The sequence below is a fragment of the Hippopotamus amphibius genome, chromosome 15 (assembly GCF_030028045.1).
Source record: "Hippopotamus amphibius kiboko isolate mHipAmp2 chromosome 15, mHipAmp2.hap2, whole genome shotgun sequence".
Taxonomy (NCBI): Eukaryota; Metazoa; Chordata; class Mammalia; order Artiodactyla; family Hippopotamidae; genus Hippopotamus; species Hippopotamus amphibius.
Window position 1 is genome coordinate 4,919,388 of NC_080200.1, and position 18,941 is coordinate 4,938,328.

The window sequence follows — 18,941 nt, forward strand, 5'->3', positions numbered from 1 at the left end:
CCCCCGCTTGGCCCCACCCCGCTTCTAGGCTCAGGTGCACAAGCCGGAAGTGCGCTCCCTTCCCAGGTGAGTGACTAAACTTTCCGGGTCACGTGAGCGGGCGGAGCTGCAAGAGTCCGATCGAGCCACTGACCGACGCACCGAGGGTTCGAGCGAGGGACCGGGATCGGGACCCTGAACGAGGTGGAAGACGCCCGGCCCAGGTAGGGAGGCAGGTCGCGCGGCTGTGCCTGCCGCCGCCTCCCCCCTTCCCTTCCCCTTCCCCCAGCCCAGGAACGCGCCGCTCCGAGTTAATCTTTAATCTCTGACCTCTGGCGGCGGGGGCGGGGCGGGACTCCCGGGTGGCCGGCGAGGGTCGCCCCTCCCAGGGGCCTGCGCCCCAGTCCGGCCCCCTCCCCCACGCCCCGGCCTTTCTCCTTCTCCAGCACCCAGGTGCGGGGTCGAAGGTACCCCCGGCCAGAGATGCGGTAGGAGCGGCGCGCGCGACCAGCCCCGTCTCCGGTGCCACCAGCCCGTCACCCGGCCCATGGCGAGCCCCGGCCTGGGGCTGCTCCTGGCGCTCGGCCTGCCGCTGCTGCTGGCCCGCTGGGGCCGGGTCTTGGGGCAAAGTAGGTACCAGCCCGGGGCGCTGGGGGTCCGGGCTTAGAAGCACTGGGTGCCTGGGACACTGAGAGGTCAAGAACCCAGGAGCCGGCCTTGGGAGGAGGAGTCTACAGGGTGAGGACTGGGGGCAGGGATGTTAGAATTTCTGTGTCCTTCCTTGGACGGTTGGAGTTGGTTTAGGAGAATTCCTGAGTTGGGCGGAATTGTGAGCGGTGGGTGTAAGAAGCCTGCGGGCCGGAGTCTCATATGGTTGTGGAGTTTGGGGGAAATGGAAACCTGCCTGGGAGGGAGGAGGCCTGCTTGGGGATCCAAGCCCAGGTTGAGCAGGCTGACCTGCTATGGTGGGGACCGAGCCTTTAAGCCCTCTATTCCAGTTTCAGGAGCTTGGGGGGAGGTATGAGTCAGACACTCCAGGGAACTGCAGGATCCGCCCAGATCCTTAAAGGCAGAGGGAGGGCCCAAGAGGTTGGGGGGGGGGGGGGTTGGGTTTCCAGACACCATCTATTATAATAGCCCCCAACTCTGCGCAAACCGCTGCTGGCTGATAACTCACTGCTGGGCTCCCCTGGGTCGGGGATGCCCATTGGAGCAAAATCAGTGTGACCAGCCCTTGCATGGAGGGCGCTCACAGGTTGAAAGACTCAGAAGGGCAGAGTTCTAACGAGGGAAAATGCGCAAGGAAAATGCAGGTGCTTCCAGATGGAAAGGAATAGATGGGGATTCATTTATCTTCTCTACACCCCCTGCCCCAGGTTCTACAACACCGGGCCCCCCTGTAAGTGGGAACAGCACCACTGCGCCTTCTGGCCCCAGCCCTGGCTCCAATGGGGCCCTGGTGAGTTGGGGTATCTGTGGGAGGAAAACGACCGAGATTTTATTTGGGAGTCCTTCCTGTAGCAGGTGGGAGGGTCTAGATTCCCAGAGGTGGCAGGTCGGATGGGGGGGCATCGGAGAACCCTAAGTGGGAGAGACCAGAATAATAACATGGCAAATGGGGAGACCAAGAACCCCAGGAAGGGGTGGGCAAGAATACCATGCCTGGTGGGACTTCCCTGGTGGTCCAGTGGTTAAGACTCCGCACTTCCAATGCAGGGTGCGCAGGTTCAATCCCTGGCTGGGGAACTAAGATTAAAAAAAACAACAACCAAATACCATGCCCAGCATGTATAGAGGGTCAGGAGCCCCGTATGCCTCTCAGGCAGGGGGAGGAGGGAGCTAGGAGCCAAGATGTGGCAGGAGCTTGGGAGGAGGACCCCAGACATGGCAGGTGGAGGAGCCTGGGAGCCCTAGATGTGATAGATGGGGATCAGGAACCCTGGGTGGAGGAACCCAGTCACTAAAAGTGGCAGGTGTCGGGGAGGGGATTAGCATCCCCAGATGCTTCTCAGGCGGGGTGGATGGGATGCCAAAGTTCAGGTGGGTCACACCTGTCCCCTGCCCACAGTCCCAGGAGGCCACCACTGCCATCATCGTGGTCTTCTCTCTCCTGGCTGCCCTGCTCCTGGCCGTGGGCCTGGCACTGCTGGTGCGGAAGCTTCGGGAGAAGCGTCAGACGGAGGGCACCTACCGGCCCAGCAGTGAGGAGCAGGTGGGTGCCCGAGCTCCACCGCCCCCCAACCTCAAGCTGCCGCCTGAGGAGCGGCTCATCTGAATGCTGGGGCTGGCTGCAGCCGCCACCACTGTCCAGGACTGCCCGGCGCTCACTCGCACACAGCAGCCGAGACACCAGCCTCTGATGGTTCCGGAGGACTTAGGGGGCCGCAGGGCATCTGCCGGGCGGGCTCTGCGAAGCATGCCACTTCTGCTTGACTCTGCCTGCAGTTGGGGTGCTGGGGCTGGGGACCCACCTCCCTGCTTGCTGCACCATCAGCCATCTGTCCCCCTGCCACATAGGCCCGACACCCCCCCTCTCCTTTCCTTTCAGTTCTCCCATGCAGCCGAGGCCCGGGCTCCCCAGGACTCCAAGGAGACGGTGCGGGGCTGCCTGCCCATCTAGTTTTCCCTTCCTCTACCCATCACCCTTCCTGGCTGTGTGACCTTGGGGGAAGGCAGAGCTCTCTCTGGGCAATCAAACCCACCCAGCGCTTAAGAATAGAAGGGAAGAAGGTGCTTCAAAGACTCTCCCCTTGAAGGCAAGGGGGACTGAGGCTGCTCACTTTATATGTATCTATATGATGGATAGTGCGATATAATAAAATCTCTCTGTGGGCTGGTGGGGGCCAGGATTAGCCTAGATGGAGGAGACACATAGGCTGTTGAGAGATGAATTGTAGGATCCTAGGGGCTGGGAGGGCTTCCTGGAAGGGAGGGGCTTTTAGCTGTACCTGAGAGCCAGCTGGAGGAGGCTGCCTCAGGAGGGAAGGTGGGGAGTGGGGTGGGTTTCTGAGCAGAAAGAGGGCTGCCAGATAAACCCACCAGGAAAAAAACCAGCTCTGGGCTCTTGTGGGTTTATTGAGGGGCCAGAGTCCTCTCTAGACTCCTGATCCTTAACCTTCAAAACACTTTTTAAGCTCAGCGACACTGGGCCGGCTCCTGGCCTGGGGCTCCTGCCAGTTGGTAGCAGGAGGATCAGGGGGCCTGGGGGCTCCCAGCTCCTCGGCGGGCTGGAGGTGTGCACATTCTGCGAGCAGGACCTCCGAAGGCTGGGTTTCGGGGTTCTCTGAGGAACCGGGATCTGAGGGATAATCAAGGGCTTGGGATGTCCAGGTAATATCCGAGTTGGATTTTGTGGCGGTCAGAAGCTGAGGGCTTTCTGGAGGGCTGGGCTGGGTGGGTGCCGTGGAGAGCTGGGAGCCGGGGCTCTCCTGGGCTGTGGGATCCTCTGTTGCCTCATGGGGAGGGGAGAGGCATAGAGGCTGGAGCTCTGTGAGAGAGGAACTGGGCTCCCCTTTGCTGCTTGGGTCTGCAGAAGCTGTCGAAGACTGGCATGCAGAAATGATTTCTGGGCTGCCCTCCGAGGGCAGCTGGGAAGTGGGGTGCTCCGGGCAGCTCGTGGCACCCAAAGGCTGGGGGGTGTGCAGAGGCGGCAGGCTGACAGGCAGGGACAGGGGCTGGGGCTCTGTTGGTTTCTCATCATCTTCTTGCCATCTTGATCTTCCTGGTATGTCAGGCTGGGTGGGGATGGGGAGATGGGCAGGTTGCTGGGCTTTAGATGAAGGAGGCGCTGGCAGGTTGCATGGGCAAATGGGGAAGAGTTGGGGGGGAGGCTCTCACCAGGCTAAGGCAGCTGTCCAGGTCCCCTCTGTGGCAGCAGTCCAAACTCTGGCTGGGTCGCAGGCTGCTGGTCCGCGTGGCTCTCGTGCTCAGGGTATCCAGAATCTCGCTCAGTAAATCCAGTTCTTCTCCGGACCCCAGGAAGCTGCCGTCCAGAGCTTCCTCTGCCCATGTTTCCTGGGCATCCTCAGGGCTCAGAGAGGGTGTCCTGGGTGAGGACGGGAAGCCTCAGATATCTGCCCCAGACCGGCTGCTCTGAAGGGTCTGGAATTTGGGGGCCCACTTCCCCATCAGTCCTGGCCCCCCACTTTCAACACTGCCCCCTCCCCCCCTGCCTTGGCGTCTTACCCCTCCCCCAGGGACTCAGAAGGTCTCTCTTCCAGCCGGAATCTCCTGCTGGGGCGAAGGGGCCGGTTCTGCAAAGGACAGATTTGGGTGCTGGGGGGGCCGGGTCTCAGGAGCTACAGAATCAGAGGGTTGTGTGAAAGGTGAAGTGGGCACTCCATGTTGGGGGTAGTGGCGATGTCTGGCTGGAGACGGGATGAGAGGAGGGCTTGGTGATAATCCCAGGTGTGTGACTGGCGCTGGGGGCTGGGGGTGGGGGGCTTCTTACCTGTCCAAAGTGCCGGGTGATAGGCAGACGCTGCTGCAGGCGATCTGAGCGGCTGGTGAGGGAGGGGGCCCTCAGGGAGCCCCCCCTCTGAAGGCCAGAGTCCCCATCCTAGGAAGAGGGTGGGTGAGCCAGGAGCCCCTCCCCCCACTTCCCTGTGACATTGGCTACTGGCTTTACCTTGTACATCAGAAGGCTCTGCACACCCTTCAAGCCGCTCTTTGCCTGTGGAGGAGCCAGAAGAGAATTAGACCTGAAAGTGATTTGACCCTGGGCATTTGAGAACTTGACCCTCCATCCCTGAGGACAGTTTCATCTTGCCATCTGCTCATGTGTGTCTCAAAATGTATTCAGATTCCCCCTGTGCCACCTAAGAAGTCAATACAAACTTGCCCCTTTGATGAATACGAAAGGATATTCCTGGAGGAGATAACCCCCAGATGAAATGGAGGGTGGCAAAACCAGAACATCGTAAAAATGCGTCAGTATTCAAAAGCCAAGCAAAGAATGAAATCCAGCAGACAATTCTGAGCTGCGGAAGTCGGTCCCAGGAAACTTTTGGGCTTGGGAGAAAAACAAACGACAAGGGCAGACACTGGGATTGTAGTGTCTCAGAAGGATTAAAAATGTTTGCCAGGGACTTCCTAGGTGGCGCAGTGGTAAAGAATCCGCCTGCCAATGCAGGGGACACGGGTTCGAGCCCTGCCCTGGGAAGATTCCACATGCCACGGAGCAACTAAGCCCGTGTGCCACAAAAAAAAAAAAAAAAAAAAAAAAAATGTTTGCCAAAGAAACTTGATTATCATTTTTAAATAGGAAAGATGTGATCTGACAAAAATGAATGCACAAGGTCAATGGAAAATAAAAGTAGGAAACGTAAATGGTTTAACTGCGGGTTCAGTTCTGATAAGTTGTTCGCACTGTAAACGTGGGGTCAAAACGTCCTCTGCCTTTGTCACCCCTTTAAGTAGCTAGTGCAGCCCAGCCTCACCGATCGGTACATGTTTCTGACGGCTGGTTGGGTCTTGGCCTTGACAGAATGCAGGAGGGCACCACCACCTTTCTGGGGAGAGAAAGCCAAGGAAGAGAGGCTTGGGCACGTGGGCTTATCCCAGACCCCACCTGCCCACCCAGGCTGTGTGTTACTGGAGAAGCCCCTCTCCCTCTCTGAATCTTGATTTCTTCACCTCTATCTATAAATGAGATAAAGTGGGGATGGTTGTGAGTTTAATTTAATCCCACAGTAAGCACGAAAGTGTTTGGTATTACTACCTTTAGGTTGTCTGCCCAGAGCTGGTAGGAGCGAAGTGTCCCTGGAGAGAGGAGAGAAGAAAGTGCCGTTAGGGTGGGCAAGTTCAGGCTGGGACGCTGGTGGGGTGGGGTTCCAGGGCCAGGTGCTGAGCTCACCTGAAGAGGTCCCGCTACAGGTGATCTCCTGCTCGAAGAGGTCTGAGAAGCCTTCTCCTGTGTTCAGCTTCTCCAGTCGGCCTTCGATGAACTTGGGGGTTGGGGAAAAGGGTCAGAAAATCAGGCTGCCCCAAACATCTGAATGCAAGGAATAGCGGCTCGCAACCCCCGCAAGACGTAGAAGCCATCCCTGGCCCCTCCAGAAACCCCACCTTAGGTCTCAGGAGTCTAGAGCCTACCCCAGGAAGCCAGAGGTCCACCCTCTCCCCGCCCGTCCCCACGCCAAGTAGGGATCTGTCTTCAGGGACCAGACCCCGCCCCTCACAGAGTCGGAGAAGTAGGGCTCTGCCGCTCCAGACAGGCCCACCTCCTTTCAGGGACCCTGGAAAAAGTCGACCCCACCTCCAGGGACCCTGGAAGCCAGCCCGTACTGAAGGACCCTGAAGTCCATCCCACTTTCTCCCAAGAACCCAGGAGTCCGGTTCCACCTGCGCCCCACCCCCCGCCGCCACTAGGACCCAAGAGTCCAGGCTGCCTCTTCTCCCCGCAAAGGGAATCTGACGTGGACCTCCACCTTCGACCCAGGAGGCTCCTGCTTTAGGGACTCAATAATTTCGCTCCATCCCAATCTCCTCAGGGACCTAGAGGTAGATCTTATCCCTGGGAACTCAGGTCAGGGGCTCCCATCTTTAGGGACTCAAGAGTTCAGTCCTGTCTCTCCCACCCGGGGACTCTGGAGTGGGGACTCTGGAGTGGGGAATCTGGCCTGGCCAGCTCCCGCCCCGCCCATTGGACAGAGGCATCCGCCCCTCCAGCCCCGGCTCCGCCCTCCGGGATCCTAGGGCCTGCGCCCCCTAACCCCGCCCCTCCGGCCCCAGCCCCGCCCTCCCGACTCTGGCGCACCTGTTTGAACAGCTGCAGGTGCACAGCCCGCCGGTGGAAGGCCTGCAGCGGCGCTCCGGGTTTCTGGGCCAGGAAGGCTTCTTCATTGAAGGTTACAGGCTGGCCCTGGAAGAAGGACTCGGATTCTAAGCTCCCCGAGGCTCTCCTGGTTCCCTTATTCTGCCTCCCCTATTATACGATACATCTATGTAGCAAACGCCGATGGAGCGTCTCGGTGTGCCTGATCTCGTGCAGGGCCTCCTGGGTTGCAGGGAGGACTTGGGATTTCACCCTGGGAGAGGTGGGAGCCCTGAAAAGGCGGTGGGCAGAGGAGGAAGGGACCTGACTCAGATGCTCCCAGGTGACCTCTGGCGGCTGCGGGGAGGTCAGACTATGGAGCACGGAGGGTGGGAACCCGCGAGAGGGGACTCATGGTGACTGGTGAGCCCGCTGATCTAGGCAAACAACAACAGGGACCAGGCCAGGGTGGAGACAGAGGAGGGGGAGACATGGACAGCTTCTGGCGTGTTCAAGCGCAGAATCGAAAGCAACGTCGGATTCCCAAATGATAGAACGGTTGTGAAAACGTGGGGAGGAGGGGCTGTTAGGGTTGAAAGTCAGCAGATCAAAGTCCTGGCTTCAACACGCAGCCGTGGGGCTTCTCCGAGCCCTAATTTTCTCATATGTAAAATAGGACCTTAATAGTATCCATTTCATACTGTTGTGAGCATTAAGTGAAATAATAACAGCCACGGTAAAACCTGGCGTTTATCCATTGCGATGTGCCAGGCACTATAGGAGCATTTCACTTGTACCCATTCACTGACTCACACGACCCTTTTGGGCGGGTACTGTTGGAATCGCATTTTACAGATGAGCAATCGGAGGCACAGAGTAAGCACTCTGTAATAGTTAGGCATTATTATTCTGCATCCTTCAGGGACCCGCGGGACCTCTCCCTCCTCGTCCCCCCTGCTCACCGGGCAGCAGACGAGCGCATCGCGGTACCCCCCGAAGAGCAGGGCCTGGGCTTTGAGGAAGAGACGGGACACCCCTTCCCCGGGGGCCAGCGCGACCTTCCTTAGCCGCAGCCTCAGCAGAGACACCTGGAGGACAAGGGGGCAGCGCTGAGTAGGCGGGTGCGGAGCCTCGCCTCCCGGATGCGGCAAGCGGGTGGAAGGGGGAGTCACTGACCACATCTGGGGGCAGGGTCTGAACGTCGTCAAAGGGCGTCTCCAAGGTATTGGAGTCCACATTCATCATCACGACGTCCTCCAGGGCTTTCTCCTGCACTCTCTGCGTTGGGGAGTCGGAGTGGGGGAAGGCCACTCAGAGCCCGAGGATCCCCGACTGGGGGAGGGTACTTGGGGAAGAAGGGGGTGGGGCACTCCGTCCACCCCTGCCATCCACGTCCGCCCCCACCTACCTCTGCGAGACTGGCGTGCACTCCGATGAGGTAGGGCATGGGCGCGCTGCGGACGACCGAGGGGGTCGGTCATGCAGGCGCCGTCCCCGGGTCCTCAGCACCCTAAGCCTCTTCCCCAAGCCCTGCCCCTCTCCAGCCCCTGCCCCTCACCAGCAGTAGTCCAGCAGATGCGGCGGCAGCGTGGGGATCAGTACGTGCTCCCAGTGCATGGGGTACAGAAGAGCGCAGGACGCGTGGACGCACGATGTCAGCTGAGGACGGGGAGGGGACCGTGGAGTTAGAGCCTGGACCCCCAGCTTCAAGGACCCTCTCTGAGACGGTAGCTCTCCCGGCTTCATTTCCCATGTCCCCAGTCTCCTGTCTCCCTCCACCTCCCTTCCCCACACGCTAGTGGGTAAGAGGTGAAAACTCAAACCCCTTTCATGTGGAGGGCAAAGAATTCCGCAAATTACAGTGCTTGGAACTGATGGTGCCAGGACTCAGCACGTGCTAGCCCCTCTCTCGAGGGGGCGAAGCTAATATTCAACCCTCCGGTATCTCTCTCCTTTGGGGTAGGACAGCGACCCAGCCCACTGACCCCACCCTGAAAGAAGCAGAGCTAGGGTGGAGCCCGCTCTGGTCCCGCCTCTAGGGGTGGAGTAACGGCTCAGCCCCACTGACCCCACCCCTAAAAAGGCGGAGCTAGAATTCAGTCCCCCTCCCCCCTAAGTCCCACCCCTAAGGGTGGAGGCTGAATGCTGACTCCACCCCTACCCCGTCCTTCCCCCTTGGGGCGGAGCTAGAATTTAGCCCTCTCTGATCTCACCCTCCACAGGGGCGGAGCCAGTCTTGTTCTGGCCCAGAGAGGGTGGAGCCGCGACTCAGCGCTCCTAAACTGGGGGGAGGTACAGCGCAGTCCCCTCCGATTTCCCGCGTAAAGGTGGAGCCAGGATTCAGTTCAACCCTGACCTTCAAAGGCGCAGAGCCAGGACTTTGCCCAGTGGGGTTAGAGCTAGGAATCCGCCCCGATTGTCCCGTCCCCAGGGGCCAAGCAAGGCCTCGGCCCCTCCCCGGCCCTGCGGCCCCGCCTCACGGTGCTCAGTTTGCTGGAGGTGAGCAGGACCCTTCGCTCGGCCAGGAGCGCGGCAAACAGCCCCACGATGTTCTCGTCGGTCACCGCCACCACCAGCTCTGTTAGGTTCCTCTGAAGAATTAGAGAGGAACGCTGGATCTGACCACAGCGAGGGACGACCGCATCGGACACCCGCTCCGGGTTTCCGGACCTCTTCCCTCCCCCAGGGTCCCCTCTCAGGTCTCCACTCACGTTCTCAGGAATGGATGGCAGGCGGCCGGCATCGGGGGCCACGAAGCAGGAGAGCTGGTGGGGGATTGGCAGGGGGACCGATCAGTCAGGGAGTTGGCCTCAAGTGCGTGCCCAATCTTCCAGGGTCCCTAGCTCTGCTCACCGGTATGCTCTTCCCGGGGCCAGGGGGTGGGATGCCTCGCGGACTGGAGATCGTCACTCCGCTGCCCTGCGGGAGATGTGTAGAGTGTGGTCCTTAGGGCCGGGGTGCAGCCTCTCCAGCCACCTGAGGTCTGACGCCCGGGGGTGAGGGGTACTCACCAGCTCCAGCCCCACTGAGTCCTGGGTCCTGGAAAGGGGCTGCTGCAGCAGATTTAGAAGAAGTTCGTCGACCTCAGAGACCTGGGTGGGGGTGGGGTGATTGAGCCAGAACAGGGATTGAAGACTCTGAGGGTCTTGACTCAGGCTGGGTTGTCTGGGAGGAGCCAAGGGACCTGGGTCAAGCCTGGAAGTTCAGAACCAGGCTGGGGGCTTTGTAGGGGTGGGGGCTGGGACTCCTGTGGGAATGACAGGGGGGCTGGTCTCACTTGTTCCTGTGCCAGGAGGTCCCCCACTGTGTTCAGCAGTTTGTAGAACACCTCAAACCAAGGCAGGTGGCTGCAGGAGCAGACAGTTTCCATGCAGTGCCTGTAGGCACAGGGCCATCCCGCCCCCGCCCCTAGGCCCACATCTCCCACACCTGAGGATGCAGAGACAGCTGTGGGCACCAGCACGAAGGCGGCAAAAACCAAATCTGCGGGTGCCGGTCAGGTCCGTAAGAGCAAAGGTGAAATGCTGTACAGCGGTGCTGGGGGGTTCCCTGGGAGCAGGAAAGGCTCTCAGAGAGACCTGGGCATTCCTCCCCCATGAACCCCCTCCCCTTCATGCCTCTGACATCACTCCTAGTACTGAGTCCACCAGTCTGGGGCTCTCTGTGTACAGGTCCCTAGCTGTCAGCATCTCTGGTTCTTTGAAGCCCTGGATCCCTGAGTCCCTGAGCCCCTTGGTCCCTGAGGCCCTGGATCCCTGGGCCCTTTGGTCCCTGAGGCCCTGGATCCCTGAGCAAACTGGGTCCCTGAGCCCCTGGGTCCCTGAGGTCCTGGGTCCCTGAGTTCCTGGGTCCCTAAGCCCTGGGTCCCTGAGACCCTTGATCTCTGAGCCCCTGGATCCCTGAGCCCTTGGGTCCCTGAGCCCCTGGGTCCCTGAGCCTCTGGGTCCCTGAGCCCTGGATCCCTGAGGCCCTGGGTCCCTGAGCCTCTGGGTCCCTGAGCACCTGGGTTCCTGAGGACCTGGGTCCCTGAGCCCCTGAGCCCCTGGGTTCCTGAGGCCCTGGGTAAATGAGTCCCTTTGTGTATAGGTCACTATTTGTCAGGGTCCCAGGGTGTCTGGGTGTCTGAGTCCCTGGGTCTGAATCTCAGGGGCCCTGGGTATATGGTCACTGTTGTCTGAGTCTCTGGGTGTTTGAATCCTGGGGGTCCATGAGATGTCTGGGTCCCTGGACCCTTGGGTGTTTGCTTCCTTCCATACCTTTCCACATCAAAAGGGAAGCAGAATTTAGGCACCATCTGCATAGCCTCCTGGGGATGGAGAGAAGCACATGCTGCTTGGCCACTCAGGTTAGGCCCCACCCCTAAGCTCCCAGTGGTCTGAGATATAGGGTCCCCTCCCCCAGGGGGACAGGCCCTGGCCCCTGGGGAGCAAGGAGCCAGGCTGCATACCTGGTCCCTGAAGTCTGGGGGAAACTGCCGCAGGATGGGGGGATCTGCATGGAGAGTGGACTCTGAAGTTCAGGGTACCAGGCCCACCCTCCCCCTCCCCCTCCCCCCACCCCCCACCAATGTCCCTGACTCACCCTCCTGCAGGGAGGCAGGGTAGGCTGCTTCGAAGAACCAATCAAACAGGACAGGGGGACCCCTCCTGTGAGATAGGAAAGGATTTAGTGGGTCCAGGGATTTGGTTCTCTGTGTGTGTCTGCCCCTGCGTATGACTGTGTGTGTGTGTATGTGTGTGTTTGCAATTCTATTCCATGTCTGCCTGAAAGGATGAGACCGCCCAGGGCATGTGTCATGTACAACAGTGTGTATGTGTGGCTGAGCCGGTGTGAGGGGAATAACATCCCCGTTTTCTTGCGAGGCTCTGTGGGTTGCTGGGTACGTGTGCTAGGCCCTGCCCTTGTGTCTCTGTGTGCGTGACTTCATGGGTCCCTGGGGACTGACCCCAGATTTCTTATCAGAGGAAAGAGGGTAGCGTGCCCTGGTCCTTCTGGGAACCCTGCAATCTCTGCCTTCCTCGTCTGCCTGCCCTCCGCCCCCCCCCCCCCCCCCCACCCTGCACAGAGGATGCCGGGACTTGGGCTCAGGGAGAGAGACAAAGGAAGAGGACGGGGAGTGAGTGCAGACGCACTGTCCCTGAGATGGAGACCCCCTCATGCTGACCTTCATCCTCTCACTGACACGAGTCCCACACAATCACTCACTCATGCACATGGACACACAGAGCCCCCTCCCCCTCTGCTGAACCCGGAAGCCAGGCGCCCCATCACTGAGATCTATCAAAAGGCACACGCTCAGAGTTACACACTTAATCATACAGAGCTGGGGGGAGAAAGAGAGAAAGAGAGAGAGATGGGAAGGTCCCAGAGTGGCCCAAGTGTGCCTGAGAGCAGAGTTGATGCTGTAGGCCAGCTGAGAGTCCTGCCCTGATTCCAGCCACCTGCCCCTGCGGCTCACAGTCCCTCCCCGGCCTGCCCCAGCCTCACTCCCCTTGGCCCCAGGCCAGGCCTGGTCTGGGAATCTTGGTCCAGAGGATGGGAGAGGGGGCAGCTCTTACTCGGCTGTGGATCCCATGGTCCCTGAAGGGCTGGCCCGGCGGGGGCCCTTTCCCCAGGGGTCCTGGGGGCCTGTGCTTTCTCAGGGCTGGGCCCTGAGCCGGCTCAGCTTCCTGTGTGGCTGAGAGAGGAAGTTTAACGGGTGACGTCCCCGGAGGAAGGCCCCTGCCCCCACCCACTGTGAGAGACCCAGGCGTCCTGCCTTCTAGCCTTCCGCAGGATGGGTGGGCAATAGGTGTGCAGGCTCAGAGGCCAGACCCCCACTCACCCCATCCTGCCAGGGTGGATCATGTCTGGTCTCTGCCATCACACCCAAGCCTTCCCTTCTCTGTGGCAGCCAAGCACTCACTGTTTGCCTAAAATGCTTCCTCATCCCTCAACTCTTTTTCCTTTTATCCATCTGCACTGGCCATTCCCCAGAGGACCACCAGAGGGAGTCAGGCTGGGGAGTGGACACAGGGGCTCCAGAAAGGTGGACAGACAGCAGGGAGAACATAGGCACAGACAAACAGACAACACACACATGGCCAGGAGTGACCAACACAAACAAGCCAGAGCAGTCACAGACAGCAGACAGACATGGAGAGATACTAAGTTATACAGGCACAGTCACAAGCAAAACCCAACAAGTACAGAGGGACAGCATACACGTGAAGAAGTCCTTGTCCATCCAGATGATAGGTGCAGGGAGAGAACACACAGGCACAGCCAGCAAACAGTTCCAGGCGGAGACAACAGACACACATGCAGAGACCACAGCCATCAATGCAAACAGAATAGCAGAGAAGCAGACCCAGACAAGAGACAGAGATGCACAGAGCACAGGTGTAGAGCAGTAACAAACAGACAGACACAGTGAGGGCCCAGCCACAAGTCAAAGTCATAGCCAGACATAGTCACAACACAGAGAGAGACACACAGCCAGGCACACCCAAGCACTGTTGCAGACTCAGAAACAGACAGACACCCAGGCGGACAGATGTCACATTGAAAGACAAAGATACCTAGACACACTCGCAGGCACAAAGGTGGGACACAACACAGGTTCTCATGGTCACGCACATACACACAAAATCCCACAGACAGACTCCGAGAGTCAAAACCCAGTGGAGTCTGCAAGATTCCTTGGGGCCTCCTGCAAGATATTGAGAATGTCTGTGTGGATGTAGGTGTGTGTTTGTCTGAGTCCACATGTGGTTTTCCGTGTCCCGGGGTATCCGGGGGTGAATGCGGTGTCTATGTGCCTGTGGAATTTGTGTCTAGTTCATCAGGCTGAGTGAGGATGTGGATGACTGGGGATTTTCATTCTATGCATGTCCACATGACTGTGGAGGCAAGGGTATTTCCACGCTGAGGAGGGGGAGGTGAGTAGGTGCACCAGCAGATGAACACACATACACACACACACGCTTCCAAACCCTCTAGCCAAGACATAGGTGGATGAGGCTGAACACAGCTTGGTGCCCCCCTTTCCCTCTCTCCAAGGGGAGCTGGAGCCCAGCCAGGGCTGAGGATCAGGGGTGCAGAGAACCTAGGGCAGCCCTTACCCCCCCTCACACTCTTGGGCTTGGCTATAGAGTGAAGGTTTGTGTCCCTTCTGCCCTGAATTTACATGCTAAATCTTTTTTTTTTTTTTTTTTTGGTCACACTGTGCAGCTTGTGGGATCTTAGTTCCCTGACCAGGGATTGAACCTGGGGCCACGGCAGTCAAAGTGCAGAGTCCTAACTGTTGGACCACCAAGGGAACTCCTGATGCTAAATCTTCACCCCCAAGGTGATTGTATTAGCAGGTGGGGGTCTTTGGAAGATCACTACATCATAGGGTGAAGGTCATGAATGGGATTAGCGTCCTCATAAAGGAGATGTCAGAGAGATTCCCTCAGTCCTTCCACCATGTGAGGACACAGCAAGAAGACAGCTATGAACCTAGAAGTAGGCTCTTAACCAGACTCTAAATCTTCCGGGGAGTTGATCTTGGACATCCAGCTTCCAGAACTGTGAGAAATAAATGTCTGTTGTTTATAAGCCACCCAGTCTGTGGTATTCTGTTAGTAGCCTGAACGGACTAAGACAGGCATAGCATTTGCAGAGATATCCCCAATCCTTCTTCCTTTCTGAAATTCACTCCAATTCCATCCAATGGTAAACCCATGGGGTGGGGATAAAAGAAGAGTTCACATCCCTGAGTGAAAGTGGGACCCTCTCTGACCCTGTTTCTGCATTTTTTTTTTTTTTTTGGCTGCATTGCATGGCATGCATGAGGTATCTTAGTTCCCTGACCAGGGATGGAACCCGCATCCCCTGCAGCGGAAGCATGGGAGTCTTAACCACTGGACAACCCGGGGAGTCCCCCTGTTTCTGTATCTGTAATATAAGTAAGTATGGTGTGTGTCTCACAGATGGAAACAGGGACTTCCCTGGCTGTCCAGTGGTTAGGACTCTTTGCTTTCACTGCTGAGGGCACAGGTTCAATCCTTGGTCACGGAACGGGGTTCCCAAATGCCGTGCCATGCGGCCAATAAATAAATAAATAAATAAACTTCATACATCTTTATTTTTTTAAAAAGGGAGGAAAACAATACACCTCACCATGCGTTATGGGGTCTCATTGATTCACTTGCTCGTTCATTCAGCGAATAATTACTGAGTCTGTGTGGCCTTAAGCTGTTCTACGCATGTGATGACCAAGGTAGACAAGGTTCCTTAAAGCTTACATCCCTGTGGGGAGGGAAGGGGACAGACTAAAGAAACAAGTTTACAAAGAGACAAGATAATTTTGAGTTAGCAATAGGAGCTACCAGGGAACTGGGTATAATTTAGAGTTGCCAGGGGAGGCTGCTTTGAGGAGGTGTCCTTTGAACTGAAACCTGTGGACAAGAAGTTGCCAGCCATGTGCACCTCTGGGGAAAGAAGGAGCAGGAATGGCATGTGCAAAGGCCCCGAGGTTGAATTGAGCTTAATATGATCTGAGCACATAAAGGCCACTGCAGTTTCAGTTTAGGGAGGGAGGGGGAGGGGGATGATGTTGTCATCAGCCAGTGGAGACCAAGGTGAGAAGTTTGGGTTTCAGTCTGAGTAAGATGGGAGTTGTGGGAGGGAAGGTTGTGATTTGCATATAAAGGCTCCTCTCTGGCTGCGGTGGGAGGAGGACATTGCACACTGCAGGGGGCAGGGGTGGCAGCAGGGAGCCCAGGGAAGTGATGAGAGGGCATTGCCTGGGTGAGCAGCAATGGTGGCTTAGACCAGAGTAAAGAAGGCTGGAGAGGAGAGGTCGAATTCAGGATACATTTTAGAGACAGAGACAACTCGACCTGGGACCCTTTGCTGCAGTGCTGCAGTGCTTGCACCTGGACATACCTCTCCTGGAGCAACAAAATACAAAGACATCGTATGGGACTAAAAATTACTGCATGCATGCCAGTTGGGGCAAATTCTGGACCTCAAAGATGCAAAGAGACCAAAAAACCCAACTGCCACTTTTAAAGAGCCTGGAGCAAAATCAGGCTGTTGGAAGCAAAAGCTGGGTACTGTGCACGCCCCCTGCACTCAACACCACCAGAGAGGGGGGCGAGCCACCTGAGCCACCCCTCCTGCCTGACCCCTGGATACACCCCTACCCTCACCCCATATAAGGAACAAGCTCGACCACCCTCAACAAGCAAGCAAGCAAGGGAAACTGTTGTCTGTTCTTGCCGGGCCCCGCCCCCGGTGCAGCAGGGGCCCCAATAAAGCCTTGCCTGAATTTCTTGTCTGGCTTCTAGTCAATTTCTATTGATTTGGGAAGACCATGAACCCTGCTCATTATCAGATTCAGCAAAAGACAGGAAGAATGTGTTGGGTCTAGAAAACAATGACTCAAGCCTGACTTCTAGGTGTGGGGTTTGAGCAAACGGGTGGTGCCACTTCTAGGGGAAGGGGATTTTGGGGGGCAGAATAGGGAATTCTTCTGCAGCCATATTAGATTTGGGATAATAAAGACAGCCAAGCTGGAACTTCTCTGGAGGTGCAGTGGGTAAGACTCCGTGCTCCCAATGCAGGGGGCCTAGGTTCTATCCCTGGTCAGGGAACTAGATCCCACATGCACGCCGCAACTAAGACCCAGCGCAACCAAATAAATAAATATTTGGGGGAAAAAAAGTGAAGCTTAACATCAAAAAAAAAAAAAAAAAAAAGAAAAAGAGACAGCCAAGCTTACTGCCTAGTTTTTCATCTTTCTGCTGCACTGCCCAGTGCTGTGCTGAGCTGGCTGAGATGGGGGTGGCTGCAGGCTGCCTTTCCCACGCTTCTGCTTCCTCCTCGCTGCGGTGGGACCCCTGGAGGGGGCTGGGGCCCCGTCTGGGGCTGGTGGTCCAGCGAAGACTGTGGTGGGAGAAGTTGATTGGCTCTCAGCCTCCCTCCTCCCTCTCTCTTCCTCCTAGTTGTCCTTTCTCTGTACCAGAAGCTGGGGGGGTGGGGGGGGGGGGGGGAGGGCGGTGTGAAGACTACATTTCCCAGACTTCTTTGCAGCTCTGGCTCTGGATACAGATTAGGTTCTACCAATGAGAAATGATCATGAGAGATTTGCAAGGTAGAGGTGAGGCAGAACTCTGTGCGTGTGTTTAATTATTTAAAATAATTCTATTTGAAATTCATGTTAATTAATTTTTGTTCAGCTCTCTAGTGGACCAGTCTCTGCGGCTTTGTGGGTGTTGGGCGGTGTTTCTGAGCTCAATAGTTCTGGTGGCAGCTGCCTGATTCTCCACTGTTCAGAGAAGCAGCTCCCAGGGTGGTGTTATATCTTATTCCAGGGCTATGCAAAAGGTGTCTCAGGGGCTTCCTTGGTGGCACAATGGTTAAGAACCCACCTGCCAATGCAGGGAACACGGGTTCCAGCCCTTGTCCGGGAAGATTCCACATGCCTTGGAGCAACTAAGCCCGTGAGCCACAACTACTGAAGCCCGCGCACCTAAAGCCCGTGCTCCACAACAAGGGAACCCACTGCAACGAGAAGCCCACGCACTGCAAAGAAGAGTAGCCCCGGCTCTCCGCAACTAGAGAAAGCCTGTGCCCAGCAATGAAGACCCAACACAGCCAATAAATAAAATGAATTCAAAAAAAAAAAAAAGAAAGATCCCATAGGCAGTATTATCAGCATCACCTGGGAGCTTGTTAAAAATGCAAAGTCTTGCCCCTCCCTGTCCCCCTCCCCTGCTACCCCCCCCACCCCCCAATCAGAAACTATAGGGTGGAACTCAGGAAGCTGTGTTCTTGTAAAGCTTTCCTGGTGACTCTTTTGCATACTAAAGTTTAAGCAGCACTGGCCTACAGTCCCCTCTCTCAGCCCCTCCAATGTTGTTGTAAGCTCCTAAATCCTTGTATCCAATCCCTTTCCGCTTAATATACCCAGAATGGCCCCCGCACTGAACCCTGGCTGATAAAAGGCAATCAGAGTTCTAGGCTTAAACTGTCAGGGTTTGAATCCCAGGTTACCACTTCATAGCTATGGGACCATGGACAAGATACTTTGTGTGGCAAATTGTAACTTCCAAAGCTGGCCATAGCTGTATCTTCCATTTCACATGCTCTTCTAGAATCTTGCCACTCTACCCTCAAGAGGTGGGGTCTGTAGCCCAACTCTTTAAACCTGGACCCGCCTTTGTGAGCACCTCAGTTAGGAGTCCTCAGGACACCAAGCAACCTCTAAAGTTGTCAGAAAAATGCAATGCATTCTGCCTTGCTCTCTTGGGATGTTTGCTCTTGGAGAACCCAGACACCATGCTGTGAGGAAGCCCAAGCAGATTATGGAGAGGTACTGACACGCTCCTTCTACCTGCCCCTGCTGAGCCCCCAGGCATCACCCTGGCAGCCATGTGAGTGAGCCACCTTGAAAGGAGATCCCTCAGTCCCCGGAAAGATTCTCTAGCTGATGCCACAGGGAGCACCGATGAGCTGCCTTGCCCTTACATTTTGCGGGGTGGGTAGTTTGTTACTAAGCAAAAACTAACTGATATACTTTGTCTCTCTAAAAGCTCTAAAAATTCTAAAAGAATTTATTTTTATTTTAGTTCCCTGACCAGGGATCAAACCCACGCCACCTGCATTGGAAGCATAGAGTCCTAACCACCGGACCACCAAGGAATTCCCTAAAAGCTCAGATCTTACAGGGTTGGTGTGAGGGTTATGAGGTAAGGCACGTGCCAGGCCATCAAAGTGCTTCACACACGTCAGTGACTGTTATTTTGACAGGACTGCCCCTTGGGTGCTACCCAAGGCTGCAATCTCCCCAGTATCCTTCCCTAAAGACTCCCCCCTCCAGCTTTTCATACTCACAAGATGCCCCACAGAGAGTGGCAGCATCTCCATCACTAAACACCCACCAGTGCCAGGTACTGTGCTCTCGAGTCCTTACAAACTTCCTGGAGGTGGGGCATGTGGGGTTTATGGGGGAAAACATATGAGCCCATTTTACAGGTGAGCCAATTGAGGCTCAGAATGGGCAAGCGTCTTGCTCAACACCAGAGGGTGAGTTAGTGGCATAGCCCGGTCTGTCTGACTCTGAAATCTCTGCCTCCTCCCCACCCCCAGATTAGAAGTCCCTTCAGGGTCCATCTCCATCCAATAGGAAGGAACCCACATGTAACCTTCCCATAGGACAATGAAAAACGCAGAAACA

At 56.7% G+C, this 18,941-nt stretch overlaps 2 protein-coding genes and 1 non-coding gene across 3 annotated transcripts; 1 reads left to right on the forward strand and 2 right to left on the reverse strand.

The window, feature by feature from the left end:
* The first annotated feature begins 74 nt into the window (after positions 1–74).
* On the forward strand, positions 75–5,062 carry CRB3 (crumbs cell polarity complex component 3). Its single transcript, XM_057709962.1, has 5 exons — positions 75–203; positions 426–608; positions 1,356–1,438; positions 2,048–2,191; positions 2,528–5,062. The coding sequence occupies exons 2-5, from the start codon at positions 527–529 to the stop codon at positions 2,597–2,599; spliced, it is 381 nt and encodes a 126-aa protein (XP_057565945.1). The 5' UTR covers positions 75–203; positions 426–526; the 3' UTR covers positions 2,600–5,062.
* Positions 3,090–12,409, reverse strand: DENND1C (DENN domain containing 1C). The gene is made up of 23 exons (XM_057709963.1): positions 12,292–12,409; positions 11,315–11,379; positions 11,181–11,224; positions 10,990–11,039; positions 10,163–10,282; positions 10,011–10,080; positions 9,745–9,825; positions 9,587–9,652; positions 9,445–9,498; positions 9,214–9,324; positions 8,292–8,392; positions 8,142–8,187; positions 7,910–8,011; positions 7,696–7,821; positions 6,737–6,841; positions 5,834–5,924; positions 5,699–5,739; positions 5,418–5,489; positions 4,607–4,651; positions 4,430–4,537; positions 4,165–4,232; positions 3,817–4,024; positions 3,090–3,713 (listed from the first exon to the last, which is right to left on the reverse strand). The coding sequence occupies exons 1-23, from the start codon at positions 12,306–12,308 to the stop codon at positions 3,090–3,092; spliced, it is 2,415 nt and encodes an 804-aa protein (XP_057565946.1). The 5' UTR covers positions 12,309–12,409.
* Positions 12,410–13,960: 1,551 nt separating this feature from the next.
* TRNAQ-UUG (transfer RNA glutamine (anticodon UUG)) lies at positions 13,961–14,034 on the reverse strand. Its single transcript has one exon. It is a non-coding gene; the product is annotated as a tRNA-Gln (tRNA).
* Between the last annotated feature and the right edge of the window lie 4,907 nt (positions 14,035–18,941).